Below are 22,679 nucleotides of genomic sequence, written 5' to 3' on the forward strand. Positions count from 1 at the left end.
TATCGGTGTCTAAAGTTCTCCCGATGTACATGTACCCTGTGGTTCAGTCCTCAGCCAAGTTATCTGCCGATCTGGCTCTGTGGCACTGGTGCCTGATGCGTTGCGCTTGATACCCCTGTTTATAATGCAGAGTTCAGACCTCATCCCTCTCTTGCGAAGCGTAACTGCAGCAGCTCGGTGGCAGACTAGATTAGGAAAGAAGAGGCTAGTTTCCTCATTTCTACACGAGAGTGATACGGATTTTCCATTGGGTTTTCGTTTTGCCAAGAATATCCCACCTAGGGCATCTCTTCCCGGGTAATGTAACCCCTAGCATCCAAACAAGCCCTCAAAGCCGTTAATTTCAAATCTGCAGAACAGTCAATGCCTAGTCAGAGTTCCTCCTTTCCTCTGAGGGATGACAGGCTGGGAGTGACATCAACCGTGGCAGAGGCATATCCTAGGGCAGGGGTAATTACCACGGTTGTACAGTCTCATTAGGTTTATTCAAAATTTTGATTCCAAATTAAGCTCCTAATTGACGACAGACCCTACAAGCTACAAAAAAGGAAATGACTGACATTTCACTGCAATCATAGAAACCTCCAATACGTTTTACATTTTTTCTAGGAGATTTTGATGACATTATTTAATCAAGAATATGACATGACATCTGCAACAAGAGATCGCAAAATGAATCAATAGGCGCCCGTGAATGTGCCAGCATAACAGAGATCTTCAACATATAAGTCTGCATTAGGTTCAGATAGTACAACAAAATACATCCATTTTTTCTGTTCTAGCATCTCTGCCAAGAAAAAGGAAAGCACAAATCCTGAATACGACGACTTGTCCAAATGTAAGCACATAGGATCACTCTTCCATTGCATCGCCCTCAGCAACCTCAGCCTTCTGCTTCAGCGGTATGATCTTAGTGGACAATACCTCTGCAAACAGGAGAAGGATATTTAAGTCCATATTGCTCGAGCATAGTTACGTAAATCTGTAACATCAATCAGATACTTACCAGTATGTCCTTTAGTGAAACTGTATCCCTTCGAACTGGCGTAAGTCCTTGGATTTGGCAACTGGTGGTTTCTCAAGTACTCTGTCTTCCCCTGGTATTGTGAACAGAAACTTGGTTAGTGGAGGCCCGGAGGGAATAAAAATCCCCTCATCAATTTGAAGCAAACTAATCAGAGCATCTTCAAGATTGTAGATACATCTGGGCTTATTTTTTCTACCAATTCGAGTTGGCATCTTATAATTTGCCCAAAATGTTCTACCACATGGTAGAAGGCAAAATGGACCAACAATCTGACACAGATAATTAAGTTGGGAAAAAAAATCTACAACCCGGCATGTTACGCCCCGGGGTCTGGACCCAATGGATTGCTTGCCATCTGGCCTGGCAAGGTGTGCAGAAGAAGATTGACATCTTTGCAGGGCAACAGCGGCCCAAACAAAAGGTGATTGATTGGGTCCAGCTGAGGGTCGTACCATGAAGGGTCCCATAGGATTTTCTTCCATTAAGTTGACATTCCATTAAGTTGACATTCGATTTACTAGAAATTACAAAGGGTAATATATAAGTCAGCCATACACAATGGGGACTACCAAAGAAGACTAGTAGACAGGTAAAATGCCATGACAACAGTTTGGAAGCTCATCCTCTGAAAAGTGAACATTTCATTGATGTTGCAAATCGCTTGTCATCTTAGGTAACGGAGCAGAACTAACATACCTTAGTTATTACGCAGACATCCACATTGCTGCCACTACCCAAGTCATTGAAGATACCAGCACAGATTGCTTCAGCTACAAGTTGTATTCCCTCCTCCCTCTAGAGGATAAAAAGGAATCAGTTACTGCAATCTTGTTATCTTTTTAAAAAATTGCAAAACAAAAACAAGCATCGTGATCTGCAAATGCTAATCAAGTCACCTCACATGAAAATAGCAATATTACCACCATAGCCAAGTGCAGGAACTATTGCATTTTTTTCACTTACTGTGAGGCCTTCTTTGTACTTTGATTCAAACACGGACATTGCGGCAAGGGATCCAGAACCCATCGTGGCAAAAGGAAGAGTATCTGTGGATCCATGTGGATAAACCTGGGAATTCAAAAGTTAACAAAACTACCAAAAATTTCTCTTATAAGAAGATCCTGAAATAAGCATAGTCAGTACTCACAGTGTGTAGATGTGGTCCAGTAACATCTACTCCACCAAGAACAAGGGCAGCACTGACATGACCTTGGTAGTTAAAAAGGTGGGTCTTCAGTAGTGTAAGAGCGGTCACAACTCTTGACTCACGACTAGTGGCATAACGGTGAAGGTGTAGCTGAGAACTGACCATATCTGTAGTAAAAGCAAATATAATCATTTTTATGTGATAAATGCATAAGGAATAAGAGGAAAGCAATGGGGGTTAGTTTGGTTTCTTTCTCTTGTATAACTTCTTACCTGTCACAGCCTCTGTGTCAGCAGCAGTTCCAGCACCACAGCAATATATGTTTGGCGCCATATAGTGAATTTTCTCGCAGTTCTTGTCAGCAACTATAGGACCCTCGGTTGCCCTTGTGTCTGCCCCGAGGACAACACCATCCTAGATACAAAGCATAATCCATTAACACTTTATTATCAGGTCATTCTTCATGACAGCCATAAAAAGATGCAGTTGAAGCCATATTGGCCAATCTTCCATCCATTATCGGTTAATTAGAACTACTGCGAGGGTCAGAGCAAACAGAAGAATTGTTTATCAATAAAAAAATACTCCATTATTATTCTAAAACTAAAAACGCATTCTTGTCATCTACAGATAGCTAAATGTAGGTATGTGACACAACAGAAGGTTAAACAGATAATAAAATTGAGCTCCCCCAAGAGTATAAATTGCAAAGAGTATTGTCCACAGGTAAATCTTTAGCAGTACCGAATAATATGACATTACAATTTACATTTACCGATGTACATCAAGACAAACCGAGCACCACAAACTAATGACAGGAGAAGAGCAGAGCCTCACCTGAAACACGAGGCCTACGATGGTAGTCCCGGTCTTCCTGAACCCGGGGACCTTGAGGCCTTTCTTCTCCAGCATGGCGTTCCTGCGGCACAGGTCGAAGCTGAACCCGCCCTTGGCCGGGAGATCCATCGATCCGGTCATCCTGCACCCACGCCACCAAAGGGAAAACTAATCAAGATCGCACCAACCAGTTCCACCGAATCACCGCAACCCGCACCCTATCCACAGTCCCCTGACCTCGGCTCCACTCTAGATTGGTCGTCCCCCGATCTAACGAGCAAATGACCAACGGAAACCTAGAAACCCTTCCCGGCGAAGATTTATCCGTGGCGAGGAAAGCGAGGAAAAACGAGCAAGGACTGGGGGATTAAGTGGCGACCGGAGGGAGCAGGGGATGTACTGTACCTGATCTCGGATCGTGAGTGAGCCGGAGACGATGAGGGGAAGAGCTCGAGTTTTTTGTGCTTCTTTCTTCTCGCGAATTTGTTTTTGCGTTTCGGTTTAGGTGTTTTGGGGAGTTGGAGCTGGATTGGGGGAGAAGAAAGGAAGTGACCGCAGCGCCAATATTCGTGCTGGGCTGGATAGACAAGTGTTGATTAACCTTTGAAAAGACCCATCCCATGGGATGTCGCCCATACTATTCCAGGCTTAGTAATGGCCAATGGGCCGTATTCCGTGGACCTTCCCGAAAGAAGATGTGAGCATTCAGTGTAATCCTTCGAGTATTTGTTCGGCGCCTGATTCTCAAAAGATAAATAACTAACAAAAAAAACGCTACGGAACAACGGAATGATACGGAAGAACAGAAGATTGTATCAAAACGTCAAATCAAAATCAAATGTTGATGTGTTTTTTGGACACATATGTATATAACGACTATGATACTCTGGTCTCTTTCTCTTTGCACACGTCTTATTTATATATCTCGTCTAAAAAGAAAGTGACACATGTTCAACTTTTTTGCACTCTACCTCTAAGTTATCACTGTTCTCACATACACCACACTTGAAAAATCATGTGCGAGCGTTTTTTTAACTTTTTTGCTGAATTCATGAAGTGATTATCAATATAATCATGAATAATGAAGAACATGTAGCAGTGATAACGTTTATCACTTCCATCCGTCCAAACCGCTCGACCTCCCGTGTGGTGATGATTTAAACATCAAGCATCGGTATATCGATCAAGACAACAAGCAGCAGCAGCCATCTATAAAGCAACCGGCATATAAAGCAGCTTTCCTACTCTCCTATTACTCCTACTCTCTAGATTATTTCTCAAATCACTTCTCCCAATTTCTCTCGCTCTCCCTCTAACTATCCTCTCCATCCACCCCGAGTGCAAACTCCTCATCTCCCCGTCTCGATTCATCCTGCCACCGAACATTGTGCGGCCGCTCGCTTGTGCGAACCGCCTCCGCCCATAGATTCCCGCTGCCCGTCCGCTCCCGCGCGCCGCATGCTCCCACTTGCTGCCCGGTACGCCTGTGCGCCCTCTCACCGCCTTGTCCGCCCGTTCGCCGCGCGCCGCCCACACATCGCGTCCGACCACTGGTCGTCGTGCGCCACTGCCCGTCGGGAGGGCCACCGATGGCGCCGACACGGTCCCTGCTGCCTTGCGCGAGGCCACCGCCATCCCGGCCTCAGGTTCATCCCATCGCCGTCCAAGTCCCGCGGGGAGCCACCGGCGCACTCGAGCCGGTGGAGGCGGCGGTCGGGGCGCGCGACGGAGCCGCAGGTCCGCAGCCGCCTTCCACACACAGACGCCGCCGACGCGCACGAGCTGGTGGAGGCGACCAAGAGCGGCGGCGGGCGCTGGCGAGATCCGAAGGGCGGCGTCGAGATCCGGATCGGGTGGGGTGAGATTCGTAGGAGAGGAGGAGCGAGGAGGGCTCTGTTGTTGTTTTTCTTTTTTTGTGCGGTACGTGTTTTTCTGCGCTTAAGGACCGCGGGACAGGGATTAAAAGGCGCGTGGGGACAGCGGTGGCAGATTCGTATTTTTGGTGAAGTGACGTACCGTGACGTCCGTACCATCACCACCAACTCCAATTTAATATATGGTATAGATAATGATTGTTCGGCGCCAAATCACACCGCTACACTCGTGTTCCTCGACCTCAAATTGCTTCCCTCACGGGTGTTCGGGTTTGGGAGATAAGGAGGATGCAAGCATCTATCACCAAAACTTAGAAAGATGATCAACGAAGAACGACGGCGGAGGTGATAAGGCAACATATGGTAGTGGTGACACCAATGATGGAAGCGGCCAGGACAAGGTGAAGCGGAAATGCAGAGACAAAACAAGGATTTTGCTAAAGGGAGGCAAGGGGGCCAACATAGATCATAGGAGGTTGGAGGGGCGAAAATGGAAGTCGATGACCTTGTGCTTCGGAGTCTCCGAAGTTCAGGCCTCCGTGTCATCGTCCGATCATGGAGACCAGTCCTCCTCCTCCTCCTTCTCCTCCTTGACCGGAGGGGGCGCCTGCGCCGATGGCGGCGGCGGTGCTCCGGCTCAGTCTTGGTGGAGCCGAGAGAGGTAGAGCACCGCCCCAAGGTCGAGCCGTCCTGTGCCCGAGCTCCTCCCGCTCCTACTTCTCGATGGCTGCCGCCACCATTGCCCGCTCCTCCTCGGCGGTATGCGGCGCCGCCACCTCCCCCTCGGGCTCCTCCTGCTCGACGACGACGGCGGGAGGCGGCGGGGACATGCCGCGGCGGACCGGGACGGCGGTGAAGAAGTAGCGACGACGCACGCCGTGCTCCGTCTCGAACCACGCATCCCAGTAGGGCGAGTACTCCGCGTACGTCGGGTCTTCGCGGAGCTTGGAGCGATGGCGCCAGATCTCGACCTAGCGCGCGCGGCCACTCACCAGGACGGGGGGCATAGGAACCCGCTCGAGGTTCAAGGGCCACCCGTGCGGGAGGTGCACGTCAGACCACGGCTGTGGAATGCTGTGGTCCCAGGAGTGCTCCGCCAGGTGCACTTCGACGTACATGGGGCCCTCCGACTGCCTCCTTGTCGGCGTGAGGCGGAAGGGCGTCGCCACCAACCGCCGGTTGCGCGCGCTCGACGAGGAGCAGGGGACGGTGGGTGGGTGGAGAAATGAGTACAAACCGGTTCCCATTTAATATGACTAGGACAGGTGCTCGTGGGTCGCTGCCAGGTGGGGCCAAAATGCAAAAATGTTTGACCAGGGGTGGACCGGACGGCGCTCCGTTTCTCGGTCCGTGGACACGCAAATCCGATGCAGAATTGCGTCCGGAATGCATCTCCATGGACCAAAAAGCGGACCTAGGCGCAAATGGGTCGCCCCGTTGAACCGTGGTTTGGTCCATTTCCGCCCGAACGGACGCAATCGGACCAAGTGGGTCGCCCCACTGGAGTCGGCCTAACAACTTGTAGTTTCTTCATCTTCTTATAAAGACTCCATTTCTACAATTTGTCATGACTAGTCCCACAAACACATGATAAGTAAGAACTCATCCTCTGCAGTTAATTCAGCTGTTTTTAAACCTCGATGCCCTGAGAATGCCTAACTATGTTTAAATACTACTCTCTGATTCTAAATTTTTGACTCAAATTTGCCCAAATATGATTGTATCTATTTTTAAAAGGTGTTTAGATACATGTAATATTTCGACAACAATTTATGATCGGAGAAAGTATACTACTTCTTCTGTCTCGTATTAATTTGGAACGGAAGGAGTATTTTAACACAACAGTGTCTTAAATATAAATGGTGAGCATGTCTTTTGAAATATGATAAGTGCAAACACATAACTCGTAAATTCAACATGATTCTTCTTTTTTGTTTGCATTTTTTAAACTCCCGTGTGTCTGAACTTCTGGCTGCAGAACTGGTAGTACTATATGGCTGCAAAACATGATATGTAAGAACTCATCCTCTATAACTAATTCAGCTGTTTTTTAAACTTAAGTATACATATGAACTTTTCTACGGTACCCCAGAATTATTTTAGACCGTCCATTTTTTAAATCTAAAAGTTCAGATTTGTTGATACTTCATAAAACCCCAACTTAGCTACGTGGAGTAACAGGTTGGAGTAGTGAAAACAAGGACCGGAGTAGTAAGTCATTCACACGCCTCCGGACTGACAGTTTTGGCCTCCCCCACCCCACCCCACCCCAACACACCCCCATCTTTCTCTCCCTCCCTCGCACGGAAGCTCCGCCGGCTCCCTGTCTCCTCTGCCGTCCTCTCTGGATCCCCGGTTTCATCTCCTCCGTGATTCTGTCTCCGCCGCCGCACTCGGCCAGCCCGCGGCGCCGCCGCCCTCGCCCTCGCCCCAGCTCACGCCGCCGGCGCCGCCCTACACCCAGCCCGCGGCGCCGCCTCCCTCGCCCTCACCACAGCGTGCACAGCCACCGCGCTCCACCCAGCCGGCGGGAGAGGGGACAAGATCTGCCGGCGCCCTGGCCTCCCCCGCCCCGCCGTCCTTCCCTGCCTCATCTACTACGCCGCGGGAGAGGGGAGGAAGAGCCCCCTGCGCCCTGGCCTCCCCCGCTCCGCCGTCCTCCCCTGCCTCATCTGCTACGCCGCGGGAGAGGGGAGGAAGATCCCCCTGCGCCCCGGCCTCCTCCGCCGTCTGCCCCTTGCTCCCCCGCCCCGACGGCATCCTTGGACCACGTCCTGGCGCGTCTGCACCACCGCACGTGATGATGGCGACTCAACAACCGGCCGGCTACGACCCTGCGCTGCTCCAGGCTCTCAACAACATGTCGCTGCGTCCTCTGCGTCCAACAGTGGGGAATGGTTCCTCGACATCAGCGCGTCATCGCACATGTCCAACTCGTCCGGTATGCTCGAGTCTGTCCAACCTTCTTCTTCTTCTGAAATTACAGTGCAAAATGGTTTGATGGGAAATCCATGCCAATGCTCTAGAACAACAGCTGCAATGGCAAGAAAACCAACCTTGCTGCAATACAGATACTAGATGATTGGCAGGAAACTAGTACACTTTTGGCTGCATTAGAGAAGATTGAATCTTGGATATTTTCTCGGATTGTCGAGACTGTGTGGTGGCAGGTAAATTTTTCTTTAGACCACATAACCTTGTTGACATTTTCACCATATGCCAATCACATATAGCATCTGATGCCATGGCGAAGGGGCTTATGTTAATCTTGAATCTAGATGCCTGAAATGTTCCTTTTGTAATCTCTGCAGGTACCATGAAGATTGAACAATTAGCTGCTGGTATAGCTATGGAGTTGTTCTGTGAATCATAAAGTGCTTGCACAATCAAGTTTTGTATAGCTGGAGGCCTAACCATTTGTTGCCGGTTTCCTGATGTTGCTCCCGACCCCGTAGTGTATAGTTCGGCTCAAGAACTGATTCCACCGTAAATTGCTATTGTGCTTTAGCTTGCCAAAAGCGGAAACCCCATATTATTCATGAATTCCAAGCTTGGGGCCAAGTGTTGATGGCCTAAGCATATTGATATTTGTGAATGGAATTCTCTTATAAGCACGCTATACTTCTCTTATAATATGTTTATAATACCGAACTTACAATATGTATTGGTGGCCATGCAAAGATTTGAATTCTACAGTACATGTCCAAATACAAGAAAAGATATCAAACAAGCACATTATTGGTCATCTCAATAGCAGCAGCAGATCATCCGTTGTTTGCACAGTGCACCTTTTGTTCCTTCATATATTATTGAGTATTGACTGCAGTAAAACGGTGTCATATATACTATATGAGCATTTTAAACTTTGAATCTTATTGATTGCAGTAAAACTTCCATATACAACCATGAAACTATATTTTGGATGAAATTGGGAAAAGGTCCTCCTGTCAACAAAGCAGCAGCGAGTGAAACCCAGGTTAGTACACACTTGCATCTTTTTCCCCAACTATACAGCACGACAGCAGTTCCTTATCATTCTGAAAATCGTACTTAACTTCCTAGAAGAATAGCTTGTTACTGCCAGCATCAACAAAATGGCGATCTTCAGACTTAGCACTGAAGTTGGGAAAAACTGACAATCTAAAAGATCATCAACCACAAGTAGTATGCGAATACGAATAATATTAAATTTTCAAGCATATACAAAACCATGCAAAAGTAAGCTAATTCTTAGTTAAAGACATAAATATTAGAAGTAAATGATGTCGCACTTTCGGTAGTTTGCAGGAGAAATATGGAATACTACTACAAAAATGCATTCTTTCCAATGCTCAAAAATGCAATACTATTACAAACTATGATGCTGATTCTATACATGTGGTGGTGTTCTCACAGGAACACCAAAAAAAACTTAGTAGTCTCAGCACTAGTGCTGTTAGATATCATAGGGTTTCCGACTGCATCAACTTCTTGAACTTCGGATAGACCGCCATTAGATATTTGAGGAGAGTTTCCCTCTGGAGGACTGTCCATATATGGCGCCTTGTTCAGATTACAGCGGAGCAACGTGCATGGTAGCTCCTTTCTGAATGTATCAATTTGGCGCTGCGCATTTAATTAAAAAACTTAGATAAAAAATATGCATGATTAAAATGTGGGAGAGAAATGAGAATAGGTCATTATACACCTGCGTGAATCTCTCCTGTAACTTTTCTCCCAACCAGTTCTCCATAAATTTAAGCATGAACAAGCCGCATGAGGAACTGCAGGAGATATACCAAGTTAAAACCGTATCCATCAAACCAACAACAACAATGGGTTTCAAATGGATGCTGGCTAGAATGGCATACCCATCTCTCTGCTGTGGCAGCCCACGTATGAACTTTCTTTTCCAGGTTGATACCTTGAAATCTGTCCATATAGCATTTGTGTGTGCCGTATTATCTTCAGTTGTGTCCAGCAACTCCATGTACCTCTCCATTCCTTGGAGCTGTTATTTGTGAGGTTGAATCAATGTATCAAAAATATTAGAGCTCAACTATTAGATTGCAGAAAGTAATGCTATTAGATATAAAGAATTGCTAAAAATTTGGCATACCACTTCTGACAATTTCGTCTGGTCTGTACAATTACTCTCCTTGCTAGCTGCAGGATTATGCAAGGAGTCGAGTATGTGAATTTCTTTAAGGCTGGGATTGACCATGGATAAGTACCAATGCCTTGAGTGATTTAAGGGGAGGAAAATCTGCATCGATTTAAGATTAGTAATGAAACAAGTACGGTAATTTAAAAGATAGGGAACAAATGGGTTACCAACTTACCATGTCATGCTTTAGATAATTTTTTGCTTTATTTCTTCTTGAGAGCTTGTCGAGCTTATCGAGCGGCCTTTGTTTGGATTTCCCAGCTTTGACCAGCTGGATCACTATCCATGTGCACTCAACCTAGACCTTTTTGTCTCCTCGGTGGTCGCTCAGCGATCGCATGTAATAGATCCCTGCATTGACTATCTGCATTGCACTCGGTATTAGGTTTTAGCATTGAAAGATAGCAATTGATAATAATACTGTCAATAAAACTTACGGAATCTGTCAAGTATTTCTGTGAACTGTCTTTCTCAAACTCTTGCGTTAGGCATTCCAAGTCTTTTTTACGTAGTTCTGCGTCTTCAATCAAGATCAATAGTTTTGATTTCTGTTAGTCATTAATCCATGCAAGCGTTGGGGTACAATCAACAGAGGCTCCCTTGGCATGTTGCTTTTTCTGTCTCTTTGCAGTGCCCTAGTATACGTATGGATTACTTTTTTGAGAATCATTATTACGAACTCGCTTTGGCCGCTGTCCGTCCTGGTTGCCGCTCGTAGGTGCAGTGTTGGCTATAGGGTTGTCTTCATCTGTGGCGTGTGATGCCTACAACACATAAGGTTGATATATCATGTAAACTAGGAATAAAGGGTTACCATCTTTTATGAATTGTATTTACCTTGACCTCTTCTGATGTACGTTTCATCTCGTCGAGTCGGTTTCCCATATTTGTGAGATCTGCTTGAACAACATCACGATGGTTTACAAATTGTCCTTCTAGGCTGTCCTGTTTCGACATAATTTCCCTTAGTAGTTGAAGTACCTGCATATTCAGAAACATGGAAAGGGAAGAATAAGATGGTAACAATGGTCTCCTATTTCCATGCAATTTAAGCATACTGTTCATTTTCATGCAATATAAGCGTACTGTTCATTTCCAGAATCCACATACCTCATCATTGTCTCCTTTTGGCATTTTTTGACTAGGACATTCCGCATCAATCTTCTTGTGCTGGATAGTATGTTAGGGAACAATGCATGATTTAGTATTGAAAGGGAAGAAATGGGATACTAAACTTGATGTTGCACTACACCCAGGATGCTGAGCAAATTTAATTTTGTTATCTGCATACCTGCTCCTTTTCGCCGTTCCTTGTGCTCATGATTTTCTCAATAATCTGTTACACAATAATTGGATGAACTGTTAAACTCAGTGGTGAACCAAGAATATGATTTTGCTGGCTTACCTCCCCTTCTCCAAATGTAGATTTCGATCTTTCTCTCGCTTTTTCCTCATCCCAGTGTTGAATGAGAGGTCTTAACCGCCTAGAATGTTCTACATGCATGTGTTGTCGATTCTCATTAAAGTAGATTTTTTCCCAATACCACATCTGCATTGAAAAACAATAAGTTGGTAGTGAGCGAATGCATGCGATGGTAACATATATTGTACTAGACTTGATGCATGCAGAGTGGATTTACCTGAAGCAGACACAAATTTCCCTGTATGTTTTGCACCCTTTTCATCTTGCAGTCAGTCATGGCCTTCTTAAGAAAATTGATTGTTAGGCTAGCCAAATTCAGTTTCATGAAGTCTTCCTCTTCTAAGATTAGTCCTAGGTAGTTCGAGTCGATGTTCATAGTTGTTGTAGGGCACAACAATATTGCAAGTGAGCAAAGAAAAAATCTTCTAACAAAATGGATATCGGATGAGCCTTTGTTCATCCTTAGTTGATCCACCAAGCCAGAATATTTATATGTGGCGAATTCGCATCTTTGTACAGCCTATACAGTTCGTTCTGTTTCTTGCCTCGGTCACTTCTTGCAAAGGCTCCATCCGAGCAGCTCCGGCTTCATCTTCTTTATCTTGTACGGCCCAATTGACCCTCTTGCAGTGTGGACTGCAAACTCCAGGTTGTTTCCACCTACCTAGGGCCTTTCATGAACCTCCGAGGTGTTCATTATTAGTCAAGCCTAAATCTTGTCAAATCGGAGATTGTCTCCCTGATGCCTTCCATTTCCAAAACTCATCAACATTTTTTGGACAACAAGCCTATAAGTGGAGTACATCCTTAAACATGAAAGTAATCATTATTGTCCCTGCAACTGGATTGTCGATCTAGCCTTTTTTTAGTGTCATTTGATCGACCACGCGCCTATAATGTATATGACCGGCATAGGTGGCTTGAGATAGTAGCAATAAGAGTTGTGGGGGTAGGTTGGGTCAGCGTGTCACGTACAGTACCAATGTGGGTTCTCCTTTGATTTTTTTTCTTTCTATAATATATGTTTGGTCAATTAAAGAGGATATATGAATGCTGCGAAGCAGCTGCAAGCCCAAATGGGCTAAATCAAATATATAATATATCAGCCAGTATCATTGTCCTTTGATTTTACCGACAATAGTAATTGCACTTTTTGACCATTGTACCATTCATGTGCGGACGAAACGGGCATAGAGCATTGTTGCTCAACACGATAACAGGCCACTGCTCTCTGCTCCCACGGTCCAAGCCTCTTTGATTTTGACCAACACTGCATACTACTCCAAACTGTCGTCATGTCTGCACCAAAATGTCAAATGTGTGGTCAACATCATCACACTCATTGGCCAGTAACCTTAACTTTGTGCCAACCTCTAAGCAGTAAGCAACAATGAAACTAAGAGAGAAAGTGAGATCATGGGAAAGATGCATGCATCTTTTACTTAGGTATGAGACACATCTAACCACTACGGCATTTGGCGACAACATCAGAGGCATGTGATGGATCCTAGCTTAAAGGTGGAATTACCTTTAAAGAACGTGGATACGCCTATAGTAATCTTAGGGTACCATAAAAGAATTCGATTCGAGAAAAACTACAAGATCGACTCTAAAAGTTTATCCCAGTGCCCTCTATTCTCAAAAAAGGCTCTCCCATACATGTTTGCTTAATCTTAAACCCGGCCTATATGTACTTACGTAAAACAACGAGTGCATGTGCCCTTGTAGTTTACTTGTTCTAGCTGCCAACTTCTACAGTACCTCTCTAGCGTTGAGACCGCATAGGTAGGGCTACATATATAGGGATCGAAGAAATAACAAATTACACGAGCCAACTATAGCAATAATGGGGCAGTACAGGTTTAAATATGCATAGTACTACAGCTACCTTCGTGCAGATGATGTCTAGAAGTGATTGCTACGAGTACCCCGTAAGACTTAGAGCAATTAATAGTGGTGGCCTGACACTAGATAGTCACATCCTGGATGAGAGATGACTCGTATTTGGTCGCAAGCAAGCAACTAGTCCGACCTCCACTCCTCCATTTAGATAAATAGCTACGTCGAACATTGCTCGATCGATTAATTCCATATGCTCACACATGCATGGTCAAATTACCGGCTGCTGCACAAAACAGAGGATCCATCCAACGGTTGCTCTTCCAGAGTCCTGAACACCGTGTATACAGCACAACCATGTTCTTGTTTCTTACCGGCACGAAGATGATCAGGCTACCCTTCCTTGCGTGCCGGGGTGCGCCATCATCGAGATTTTTTTTCCAATGAAAGGAACATTGCCGCCGATTTCATTAATGAAATTTTTTGCGGTTTCGTTACGAAAATCGGCTTATGCTTAAAGGAATGATGCTGCATTCTGAGTATGGAAGGCATTGGGAAAGAATCTTGTGGAGCTTCTAACCGAAAGAGTAGTTGTGCGCATCTTCAAATTCATGCCATCTTGGGCCAACGGGACACCAACTATAAGTCTATAACACCACCTACGGAAGAGCCTTCACGTGCTTAATTCAAGAGCACGGAAGAGAAACCTGGCACTATTTTGGTGCGTGGTTGAATCCCACATATTTGGGACTGACTCTTAACCAAAAGTAAGCTGAAGACAAAGTATGTTACTCTTCATATTTCAACCAAAAGAAAGTTGAAACACTTGTTTGTACAGGAGCTCTTCTACGGTATCCGAAATTATTTTGCACCGTTCATTTTATTTGATCTAATGGCACAGATTTGTTGCTACTACTTAAAACTTCAATTTGGATGTATGGAGTATTATCTCAAACAAGGTGGAGTATCAAGAAAGGAAGGGTAAGAGCGTAATCTACCTAAGCAAAACGACTCAATTTAGTCCGGTAAAACAGCCTGATCATCGCGAAATTAAGGCAAGAAATTAATCAAGAAAGGAAAGAGAGAGAAGTGCTGTCAATCAATCAACGATTCAATTGTGCCTGCAGTTTGAATTACGGCTGGAGATGGGCCTCATGCTAACGTGGATTGTGCTAATCAATCAATCACCCAATTAATTAATTTCAAATCGACCAATCAATGGTGCTCTTCGCCGTCGCCGCTGGACAACGATCGCCGCCGCCGACGTGGAACTCGTTGGTCTCCGTTCTTCGTTCACCGCCCTGCGCTGCCTCTCGATCAACAGCAACCTCCTCGCCGTCGACGAAGGGCGCCGGCAGGCAGCAACGCGGCTCAATGGACGTCAAGAGAGAGAGGCAAGGCGGCGCCATGGACGCCGATCAAGCGAGAGAGAGAGAGAGAGGGGAAAGGCTGCGGCCGGAGTCGTAGAAGTCTAGAAGACGACGAGGATCCTGGCGGCGCCAGCAACTGCATTGGAAGAACGTTAATGTGTTTTAGATGGAGTATTAGGTAGGGTATAAATTCTCATCCATATAGTACCAGTTTTTCTAGTGAAAAAACATTTCTTTCTCTTTCCTCTTCTCTTCTTAAACTATGCCCATTCAACTGGAGAGGTGCCCCGAGAATGCCCAAGTATGTTTAAAGACAGTAGTGTCTTAAATCTAAATTTTGAGCGTGTCTCTGGAAATATGATAAATGCAAACACATAATGTCTTACGAAAATTTACTTCTCTTCAGGCAATACAGCCAAACATGTTAATGTTATTTGATTCTTGTAAATTCAACATGATTCTTTTTTCTTGTTTGCATTTTTTAAACTCCCGTGTGTCTGAACTTCTGGCTGCAAAACACTCCATGGACTGTGCAGACATCACCAGAAACCATTTCTTTTTTCAGGAAAAAACCCATCACGAGAAGCATTCATTCAAGAGCAGAGGGAGAAACCAGTCAGCAAGCAAGCAGCGTCGCATCGCTGTACATGGATGGCCATGATGAAAAGCAATGTCTCTGCCGACTGACCAAGATTCCTCCTCTCGCCTCCTCTGAGAGGCAAAGAACAGTAGACGGTAAAAGCCAAACCCACATTCCTGGCGTTCCAAAAACCAACACGTTTACGAGTTACGACACTGCACCTTACTACATGCATGATCCCAACAGTGTACCCCTTCCGTCTTTCCCACCCCGGGTCATCTTCTGGCTGATAGCAACGTGACCCAGATAACCAAAAGATCTGCCGCTCGCAGAAAAAGAAAAGAGAATAAGGAAAGTATTCAGTAAGAGCTTCAGCTTTCCGTTGCTCCCCTCTTCCGGCTCACCGCCGCTCGTAGCTGCAGAACAAGAACAGAAGTAGAGTAAGTTAGTAAGGATCGATCAGGTTGATCATCTGCAAAAAGTCGAGAAGATTTCGGAGTTGAGAGCGTACCGACGACGCGTTCAGATCCGAGCTCCGCAGAACGCGCAGCCTCTTGGCGGTGGCGACGAACATGCTGCACGAGAGGAAAAAAAAAACTTTGGTTACAAAAGAGCAATTAATCGCAGCAAGTGAAATTCGTCAGTTTTGCGATTGCTTACAAGACAAAGAAATTAAGATGTTTGGTTTCGAGACTCACTCCCATGGGACGTCTCCGACCAGCATCTGGTCGCCCTCGTCGTCCTCGTACACCAGGGTGTACTCGCCGCTGCCGTCCAGAAGCCCCGTGATCGCCGCCGTGTTCTTCTCCCCTGCGCAGCTGCTCTGGCCTACAGCAATGGCCGGATTAACGTCCCTTTGAGCTGCCGGCACGAAACAACAAAAACAAAACCAAGAGCAAATTCATTCAGGTTTCGCCCTACACCAGAGTGACACAAGCCAAGAGGTGCGTGCGTGCGTAAGTGCGTACCGGCGAGGAGGCCTCGGAAGAGGTGGTCGACGGCGTCGGCGAGCTTGCCGTAGCCGCCGTGCGCCTTCAGGTCCACCTTCCGCCCGATGGGGACGCCGTCCATGTTGATCTTCACGAAAAGGCCCTGCTTCTGGCTTCCGCCGCCGCCGCTGCTGCCGGCCTTGCCTCCGTGCCGTGGTTGTGGCTCGGCAGGCGGCGGTTTGGACGAGGACGAGGCGATGTTCCGCCGGAATGAGCGCACGGGCGGCCATCCCACCACTGGAGCTGCCGCTGGCGGCCTGCACGCACGTTACGGACAGACACGATGATCAAAAGCGCAAAGGAAAGAAACTAAGCTTAGACGACTGAAACCCCATTGCTAGCTGCAAGAAAGTGGCCAAAACAACGGCAGGGGGGAGAAGAACCGGAGCGCCTACCTTGCCTTGAAGCCGTCGCTGCTTCTCCCCTTCGCCCCAGCGCCACGGCGGCTTCCCTTGTGCTCCTCCTCCGAACCTGGAACAACAACCAGAAAACAGCTGATCAAAGCATGAAACTTTGCTGTGGAGCAAGAAGAAGAAGCAAACAAACACGATGTTTGCAAACTTACCAGCTTGGCCTGGTGATCCGGAGAAGTAGCCAGGCAGGCCAAGGCTCAGCTCAAGCCCCCGTTCCTCCTCCTCCCTCGACCCATTCCAAGCCATCCCTCTCTCTGCAGGGCAGCACAGGCTGCTCGAACAAGTTACAAGGCACGAGCCCTCTGTGTCTCTGTGTGGAGCGTGAAGCAGGCAGGCAGGCAGGCAGAGAAGGGAGGCAGGAAATGGGGGAGCATATATACTGGGTGAGATGACAGGGGAGGGAAAGGCTGCTGCAAGCAGAGGAGAGGTGGTGGTGCTGCGCCCGAGGGAGGAGCAGGCAGAGACCGGAACGGCCAAGAAACGGGCTTGTGACTTGCGAGAAGGGACAAGGTTTGAGGGGTTTGAGAAGAGCGTTCATTAAAAGGGATTTCTGCCAGCGTGCAGAGTAGGGGGACAGTGTACTACTACTGTGCTGTGTCTGTGTGACAACGAAAGGCCTCATCTACTCTCAACGGAGCACTCCATTACGGCGAAGGAGAGAGAAGTCCACTCCAGCTCGATCTGTCTACAACTACGGAGTATCTTTTTCACATGCATCCATGTAAGATCACCTTTTTGAAAATTCTTGCAGCCTTCCTCCTCTCGCTCTCCCAAGTGCCCCTGTCTCTTGTGTGCATGCATGCATGTACTAGCTCTCTCCCTCTCTCTCCCTAGAGGAGTAGAGATGCAGTAAAGGAGTGCAGAGACGGGGAATAAGGCAGAGAGGGATTCCAGGGGAGCGACAGAGCCCGGGAAAGGCAAAACGGGAGAGCATCAACGCTGTGCGCCGGGCTGCTGCGCACGTAAAGTACGCGCCAGGAGAGACGGGGAGCAGTAGCATTGCAGCAAGCAAAGCCAGCCAGACACACAAACCACGGCCAACGCCGATCTCTCTCTATCTCTCTCTCAAATGTTGCCCTGCCCGATTAGAAATTGAAATGGAAGTTTTGTGGTTAAAGTTTAAACCGTACTTTGACTGAATACAATTACACATGCTTCGTGCTCCGCCTGCAGAGGTGCCAGAGTCACACATTGCTGTCACCTCGATTTGGAAAATAGCAGTGTCATCGACTAGTGTCTACGATATGATTTATACACAATACTGGACAACTAGTCTGGCTCAGATAATTTCTAGACCTACTTAATTCAAAAAACAAAGCTTTTCAAAACAAAAACAAAAAATAGGCAAATGAATAGGATTTCTTGTATTGATAGAAGGCTTATTTGAGCCGACATGCGTGCCTAGTTTTCAAAAGCAGACTGGACCGCCTGTTGAACTAGAAAAAACTGGAACCAGAGACCTTGTTGGTTTTTTAAGCGCACAGGATCGTCCCTGTCGTCGAATCAGAAAAACCGGCCGGTCCGGCCGTTTTTATGTTGCCCTTGTTCAAACTATTTTTGTGTGAGAAATGTAATGGTAACTTTGGAAACAGGAAAAAAATGATGCTATCTCTAGCTTTTTGAGTCAATCTTGATAGATTATCTGAAATTATAATGTGAATTATTATTCATATTGGCAAGTCTGAATTTTGCAGTACTCTCTCCGACCGATATTACTTGTCGCAGATTTAACCGGACAGTGAAACCAGTGGTTGGATCGGTCAAAACATTTTCAATTTTAACGCTATTTGTAGTTTAGCGAGCAATTATGATTTTTCCCGTTTAGTGCTAAAGCATCGTAGCTGTGGTGGAACTGCTCTCAAACCGCTGTAGCAACTTTGTTCAATAGGTGGTGAGTAATCTTTTCTTTTTTCCAACGCACGTTGACACATTTCTTCGAGAGTCATCTATGTTCGTTTCCATCAACGTATATGGCGTTTAAATCTGCAACAACCTTTCTAGGCTTGTTTGATGGTGATAGGATAGGTCATCTGTGCAGTTGTACGTCTGCCCGCTGATCAGCAGGGGCGCCGAGAGCAGGCAGATGCCTGTAATTACTACTCGTGTGCACTATGGACACGTGCAAGAACTTGAACTTAGTTCCCCTCCAAGCGCAAGCTTGTAGTTTTCCTATTGTTGTTTCTACGGTCGAATGGCATGTCTAACGTTTCCGACGTCTCTGTTTAGCATCGTGAACTGTGCTGCGCTAAATTTATTTTATAATCTGTTGTGAAAAATTACACACGAAAGCAGTAAAAAGTTGGTTTGCCAAACACGAAAATAGTGAAAAGCGGGTGAGAAAAACGGGATTATTACGAGAATCCACCTCAATGCCGAACGCAACCTCAATAAGACATACTCCCGAGCAATACTGCAGACCCAACTAATTTGGTATTCTTTTTACAAATAGGCTAGTCTGATTTTGTGAGCCACATGATTCTCAACTAAGCTACCCTTTTAATCTTGAGTAAATTTCACAAAACCACTACTCTAGGAGCAAGGGTTTTAGAGAGCCACCACTTCAAAGGCTTGCTTCACTTTGCCACTACTCTAGGGGTAATTACTATCAGTTTGCCCAAATCTCACGGGTTATAGCATTTGACAGTAAAACTGACTGGATGGGGCCACATGTAAGGTCAGCTTTTAACGGGTTTCCGTCCGACCCGACCCGTTAACGAGCCGCCCCTCTTTTTTTCTTATCTTCTTCCCCAGTTCCCCGACATTTGCCCTGTCACTGGAACCCTAACTCCGGAGCAAATCGACAGCGGGTCCGGCGGCGCGGCTGAGGATGATGGGGGCGAGTTCCAACGAGGTGCAGGATTCCCGCTTGCTTGGCGAAGGGCCGGTAAGTCGCCGTCTTCTTCCCCATCGTGCAAAGTTAGGGGATTTGGTGGATTTGTGCGATTTTGGGGGATTTGGATGCAGTGGATTAAGCGGGCGTGTTGTGGTCGATTGGGATAGGGTGGGCGCAGGCTAGGAACGAAGCTGCCGCTGTACACCGATGATTTGCCAACTATCCAAGCCGATTGTAGCCTAGGAAGTCGTTGCAGGCACGGGCTTCTTCCTATGAGCCGTGTGTCTTTGGAAGGGAAATCAACCGGCCGACGGTTTTTTGGGTGTCCATTTGAGGTAAGATTAGTGCATATGTGGGAAAATGTTGGTGTTAATCCGTTATTTTGCCATGCGCCTAGATCATCATTTAGTGTTAATCCATTAGTGTTGGGGGATTTGGTGCAGGAAATGGAAGATTGTGGCTACGTGTACTAGATTGATCCGAAGTGGCCTGCATACATGGAGAATGCTTTGTCTGAGTTATGGGGCAGAGTTGAATCAACTCCTTATTTTAGCGTGCAGGATGTGATGTTCATGATCCAAGTTATGAAGAAACTGAGTGCAGAGAAGAGTAAAACTGTCAATGAGAAGATGAAGCTAGAGCTGAAGATTGCAGACATGGTGCATGAGATGGAGCAGGTTGCAAAGCGGAAAAGGAGGTCATTTCGTTGCCGGCTACAGGAATATGAAAATTGGTTCATGATAGCAGTTATAGTTGCAGTTATCTTAGCTAGTGTTTTAGTTGTAACTCTAGCTGTGAAGTAATGAATTTGAATGTGTGTATGTGTAATGAATATTTGTTCTAGCCCCTGTAGTAGCACCTTTGAACTAATGAATTTTCATATGTATTGAGTCCTGGTATGTGCAATGAATGTATTCTTTAGTGTGTGCATGGAATCCTAGTGTGTGCATGTATGTATGTGTGCAAGTAATGAAAGATGATGACATCAATGCATTTAACAGCATTCCAGATTCCAAGCAAGAGTATAACAGCAGTGCATGTATGTATGTGTGCAAGTAATGAGAGAATTGGGCATTGCAGAACAAGATTGTAACATCATGTATGTATGTGTGCAAGATTATAGCCACATTCAAGATTCCAGCATTCCAGAACAAGATTATAATAGCATTCCAGATTACCCTATTCCAGATTCCATCAGTTTAACAGCATAAGTACTAACAACAGTGCATATTACATCATAACAGTTCACAGCAGTGCCAAAATGACAGTTTTACAGTTCCATCATACTTGTACCATCATAGGATTGCAGTTCCACAAAATACAAGTTCCATTATAGGACTTACATCTTCAAACAGTACATGCCAACTTAATAGTTCCCACTTGCTGTGAAGTACTCCATGAACTTGCCTCCTGCCACCCTCTTTCGTTTCACAGGTAGCTTATGCCTCTGAAATTCAGGTGACTTGTACCTAGCAGGTGTTTGCCCAGCTGTGGTCCTTGGAGGTCTTGCTGTAGATGGTCCAGTCTGTGTAGCTTGCCTTCTCCTAGTCATTGGGCCACCTGGAGGAGCTGGAGCTGCCTTACTTGTGGCCCTTGGAGCTTTGAATGCTACCATATTTGGAGCAGGTGCTGGACTAGGAGCTGCAGCTGTGGTTGCTCTTGATCTTGGTGTTGATCTTGGCCTAGAAGGTGTTGATCTTGATGATGCAGCAGCAGCAGCATGCCTAGTAGCTGACCTGGTCCTAGGTGAAGCTGGGGTTGATCCTGGTGCATTACTAGGAGCAGCAGCAGCATGGCTAGGGTCTTGGGGCTCAACTCTGTTACTCTGCAGAAATAGATGACAGTCATTAGTTAACAATAAATTAAATTAAATTTCTGCAGAAATAAATTGAATGCTAACCCTGTGCTCGTTTTCCCTTATTGCTAGCTCAGGCTTCAGTGGAAGTGAACATGTTGGGTACTTGTGTCCTTGCCTACCACAATTGGAGCATGTGACAACTGTCATTCTTCCTCTGCCTTGTAGATTTTCCTTCTCATCTTGACATTTCCTCCTGTTCTTCTTCTTTCTGTCAGGGTGCACAAGGAATATAGGAGGGTCTATGTCTTCAGAATCTGTTTTAGTCTAAGCTAGCTGCCCAGGCACTGGATAGATAACCTCATTGTGTGCTAACTTGTACAGAGGCATTTTGAAGAAATCACTGACATAGTCTTCAGGGCTTCCTTTAGCTTTGTAAATGGCACAGATTGCATGCTTGCAAGGTAGGCCTGTGAGGTCCCATTTCCTGCATCCACATGTCTTTTCATCTAGATTTGCTACATAAGTGTTGCTACCAGATGACACTTGTCATAGGCCTTTTGCTGCACAAACTGCTTTGCAGTACTTGTACCATTTTTTCAGTTTCTAATTTTTCTGCATAGTGGGGTGTTATCTCCCATTCAGCCTTCTCTATCCCCACTCTCTTAGCATGGAATCTTGCCATCAACTTGGTTCTAATTCCATCAATCATTGTGACTATGGGCTTGTCTCTGACTGAGATGATGAAATTGTTAAACATCTCACTCAGATTATTCACTACCAGGTCAGTTTTGCAGTTTGTATCGATGGCATGCCTAACCCAATGCTTGGGATTGATTTTGCTAAGCCAAGTCCAAGCATCCTCACATTCATCCTTAAGTCTACCCATTGCAGCATCAAAATAAGCTTTACTATATGAATATGCGGCAGCATCAACATGGGCCTTTATATCTCCCCCTCTAAATCCAGCAGTCTTAAAATTTGCATAAATATGTCTAAGGCAGAACCTCTGTTCACAGTTTGGAAAAACAGTCTTCATAGCTCCAAGTAATCCCTATGTATATGTGTTGAGTTAAAAATGGGACAGCTACACTTGCCATAGTAAAATTTAAATCTGTTAAATGAGCAAGAACTTACCTTCTGCCTGTCAGACATGAAAGTGAACCTCCCAAATTTGCTGCTGTCCCCACCAAGTCCATATTTTAACTGCTCAAGAAACCAGCACCATGAAGGAGTGTCTTCTTTGCCAACTACCGCAAATGCTAATGAGAACAGATTGTTGTTTCCATCCCTAGCACTTGCTGCAAGCACTTGGGCCCCTGTTGTAAGCTTAATGAAACAGCCATCAACACCTGCAAGTTGTACATGATCAATGTTTAGTACAACATGATGTAAAGTACACAATA

General features: G+C 46.0%; 4 protein-coding genes and 1 long non-coding RNA gene across 7 annotated transcripts; 2 read left to right on the forward strand and 3 right to left on the reverse strand.

Moving 5' to 3' along the window:
• Positions 1-660: 660 nt before the first annotated feature.
• Positions 661-3,578, reverse strand: LOC100832453 (proteasome subunit beta type-7-B). Its single transcript, XM_010233327.3, has 8 exons — positions 3,417-3,578; positions 3,012-3,153; positions 2,447-2,588; positions 2,175-2,341; positions 1,991-2,095; positions 1,724-1,822; positions 1,007-1,097; positions 661-926 (listed from the first exon to the last, which is right to left on the reverse strand). Exons 2-8 carry the CDS (start codon positions 3,150-3,152, stop codon positions 853-855), a joined length of 819 nt encoding a protein of 272 aa, XP_010231629.1. The 5' UTR covers position 3,153; positions 3,417-3,578; the 3' UTR covers positions 661-852.
• Positions 3,579-5,838: 2,260 nt separating this feature from the next.
• LOC104583213 (extensin) lies at positions 5,839-8,580 on the forward strand. Its single transcript, XM_014898588.2, has 4 exons — positions 5,839-5,985; positions 7,128-7,826; positions 7,912-8,055; positions 8,197-8,580. The coding sequence occupies exons 1-4, from the start codon at positions 5,839-5,841 to the stop codon at positions 8,203-8,205; spliced, it is 999 nt and encodes a 332-aa protein (XP_014754074.1). The 3' UTR covers positions 8,206-8,580.
• Positions 8,581-9,079: 499 nt separating this feature from the next.
• LOC104583214 (ubiquitin-like-specific protease 1A) lies at positions 9,080-10,217 on the reverse strand. The gene is made up of 4 exons (XM_010235011.3): positions 9,984-10,217; positions 9,736-9,875; positions 9,573-9,648; positions 9,080-9,490 (listed from the first exon to the last, which is right to left on the reverse strand). The coding sequence occupies exons 1-4, from the start codon at positions 10,134-10,136 to the stop codon at positions 9,275-9,277; spliced, it is 585 nt and encodes a 194-aa protein (XP_010233313.2). The 5' UTR covers positions 10,137-10,217; the 3' UTR covers positions 9,080-9,274.
• A 4,985-nt stretch (positions 10,218-15,202) lies between these two features.
• On the reverse strand, positions 15,203-17,269 carry LOC100832768 (auxin-responsive protein IAA16). Of its 3 annotated transcripts, none has more exons than XR_002963871.1 (6): positions 16,798-17,242; positions 16,628-16,703; positions 16,212-16,489; positions 15,904-16,104; positions 15,755-15,818; positions 15,203-15,659 (listed from the first exon to the last, which is right to left on the reverse strand). XR_002963871.1 is itself a non-coding variant. In XM_014898361.2 (6 exons), the coding sequence occupies exons 1-6, from the start codon at positions 16,889-16,891 to the stop codon at positions 15,615-15,617; spliced, it is 687 nt and encodes a 228-aa protein (XP_014753847.1). In that variant the 5' UTR covers positions 16,892-17,269; the 3' UTR covers positions 15,203-15,614. The 3 variants fall into 3 exon arrangements, 2 of the variants coding, with proteins under 2 accessions (XP_014753847.1, XP_003568784.1); XM_014898361.2 differs by having other exon boundaries at positions 15,942-16,071; positions 16,798-17,269; XM_003568736.4 differs by having other exon boundaries at positions 15,942-16,104; positions 16,798-17,232.
• A 1,627-nt stretch (positions 17,270-18,896) lies between these two features.
• On the forward strand, positions 18,897-20,374 carry LOC112271073. The gene is made up of 3 exons (XR_002963872.1): positions 18,897-19,529; positions 19,646-19,813; positions 19,922-20,374. It is a non-coding gene; the product is annotated as an uncharacterized LOC112271073 (long non-coding RNA).
• The last annotated feature ends 2,305 nt before the right edge of the window (positions 20,375-22,679 follow it).

Source organism: Brachypodium distachyon, chromosome 2 (assembly GCF_000005505.3).
Source record: "Brachypodium distachyon strain Bd21 chromosome 2, Brachypodium_distachyon_v3.0, whole genome shotgun sequence".
NCBI lineage: Eukaryota > Viridiplantae > Streptophyta > Magnoliopsida > Poales > Poaceae > Brachypodium > Brachypodium distachyon.

Excerpts from the sequence above, each read along its gene's own strand:
- LOC100832453 (XM_010233327.3), bottom strand. The coding sequence starts at position 3,152 with ATGACCGGATCGATGGATCTCCCGGCCAAGGGCGGGTTCAGCTTCGAC. Across the intron at positions 1,823-1,990 it reads AGTACAAAGAAGGCCTCACA|AGGGAGGAGGGAATACAACT; the intron begins GTAAGTGAAAAA and ends TTTATCCTCTAG. Across the intron at positions 1,098-1,723 it reads ATGTCTGCGTAATAACTAAG|GGGAAGACAGAGTACTTGAG; the intron begins GTATGTTAGTTC and ends TCACAATACCAG.
- LOC104583213 (XM_014898588.2), top strand. The coding sequence starts at position 5,839 with ATGGCGCCAGATCTCGACCTAGCGCGCGCGGCCACTCACCAGGACGGG. Across the intron at positions 5,986-7,127 it reads TCCCAGGAGTGCTCCGCCAG|TTTTGGCCTCCCCCACCCCA; the intron begins GTGCACTTCGAC and ends CCGGACTGACAG. Across the intron at positions 7,827-7,911 it reads GCACATGTCCAACTCGTCCG|AACAACAGCTGCAATGGCAA; the intron begins GTATGCTCGAGT and ends CCAATGCTCTAG.
- LOC104583214 (XM_010235011.3), bottom strand. The coding sequence starts at position 10,136 with ATGCAGATTTTCCTCCCCTTAAATCACTCAAGGCATTGGTACTTATCC. Across the intron at positions 9,876-9,983 it reads AGACGAAATTGTCAGAAGTG|CTCCAAGGAATGGAGAGGTA; the intron begins GTATGCCAAATT and ends CACAAATAACAG. Across the intron at positions 9,491-9,572 it reads TACAGGAGAGATTCACGCAG|CGCCAAATTGATACATTCAG; the intron begins GTGTATAATGAC and ends TTAAATGCGCAG.
- LOC100832768 (XM_003568736.4), bottom strand. The coding sequence starts at position 16,891 with ATGGCTTGGAATGGGTCGAGGGAGGAGGAGGAACGGGGGCTTGAGCTG. Across the intron at positions 16,490-16,627 it reads AGCGACGGCTTCAAGGCAAG|GCCGCCAGCGGCAGCTCCAG; the intron begins GTAGGCGCTCCG and ends ACGTGCGTGCAG. Across the intron at positions 16,105-16,211 it reads CTTCCGAGGCCTCCTCGCCG|CTCAAAGGGACGTTAATCCG; the intron begins GTACGCACTTAC and ends TCGTGCCGGCAG.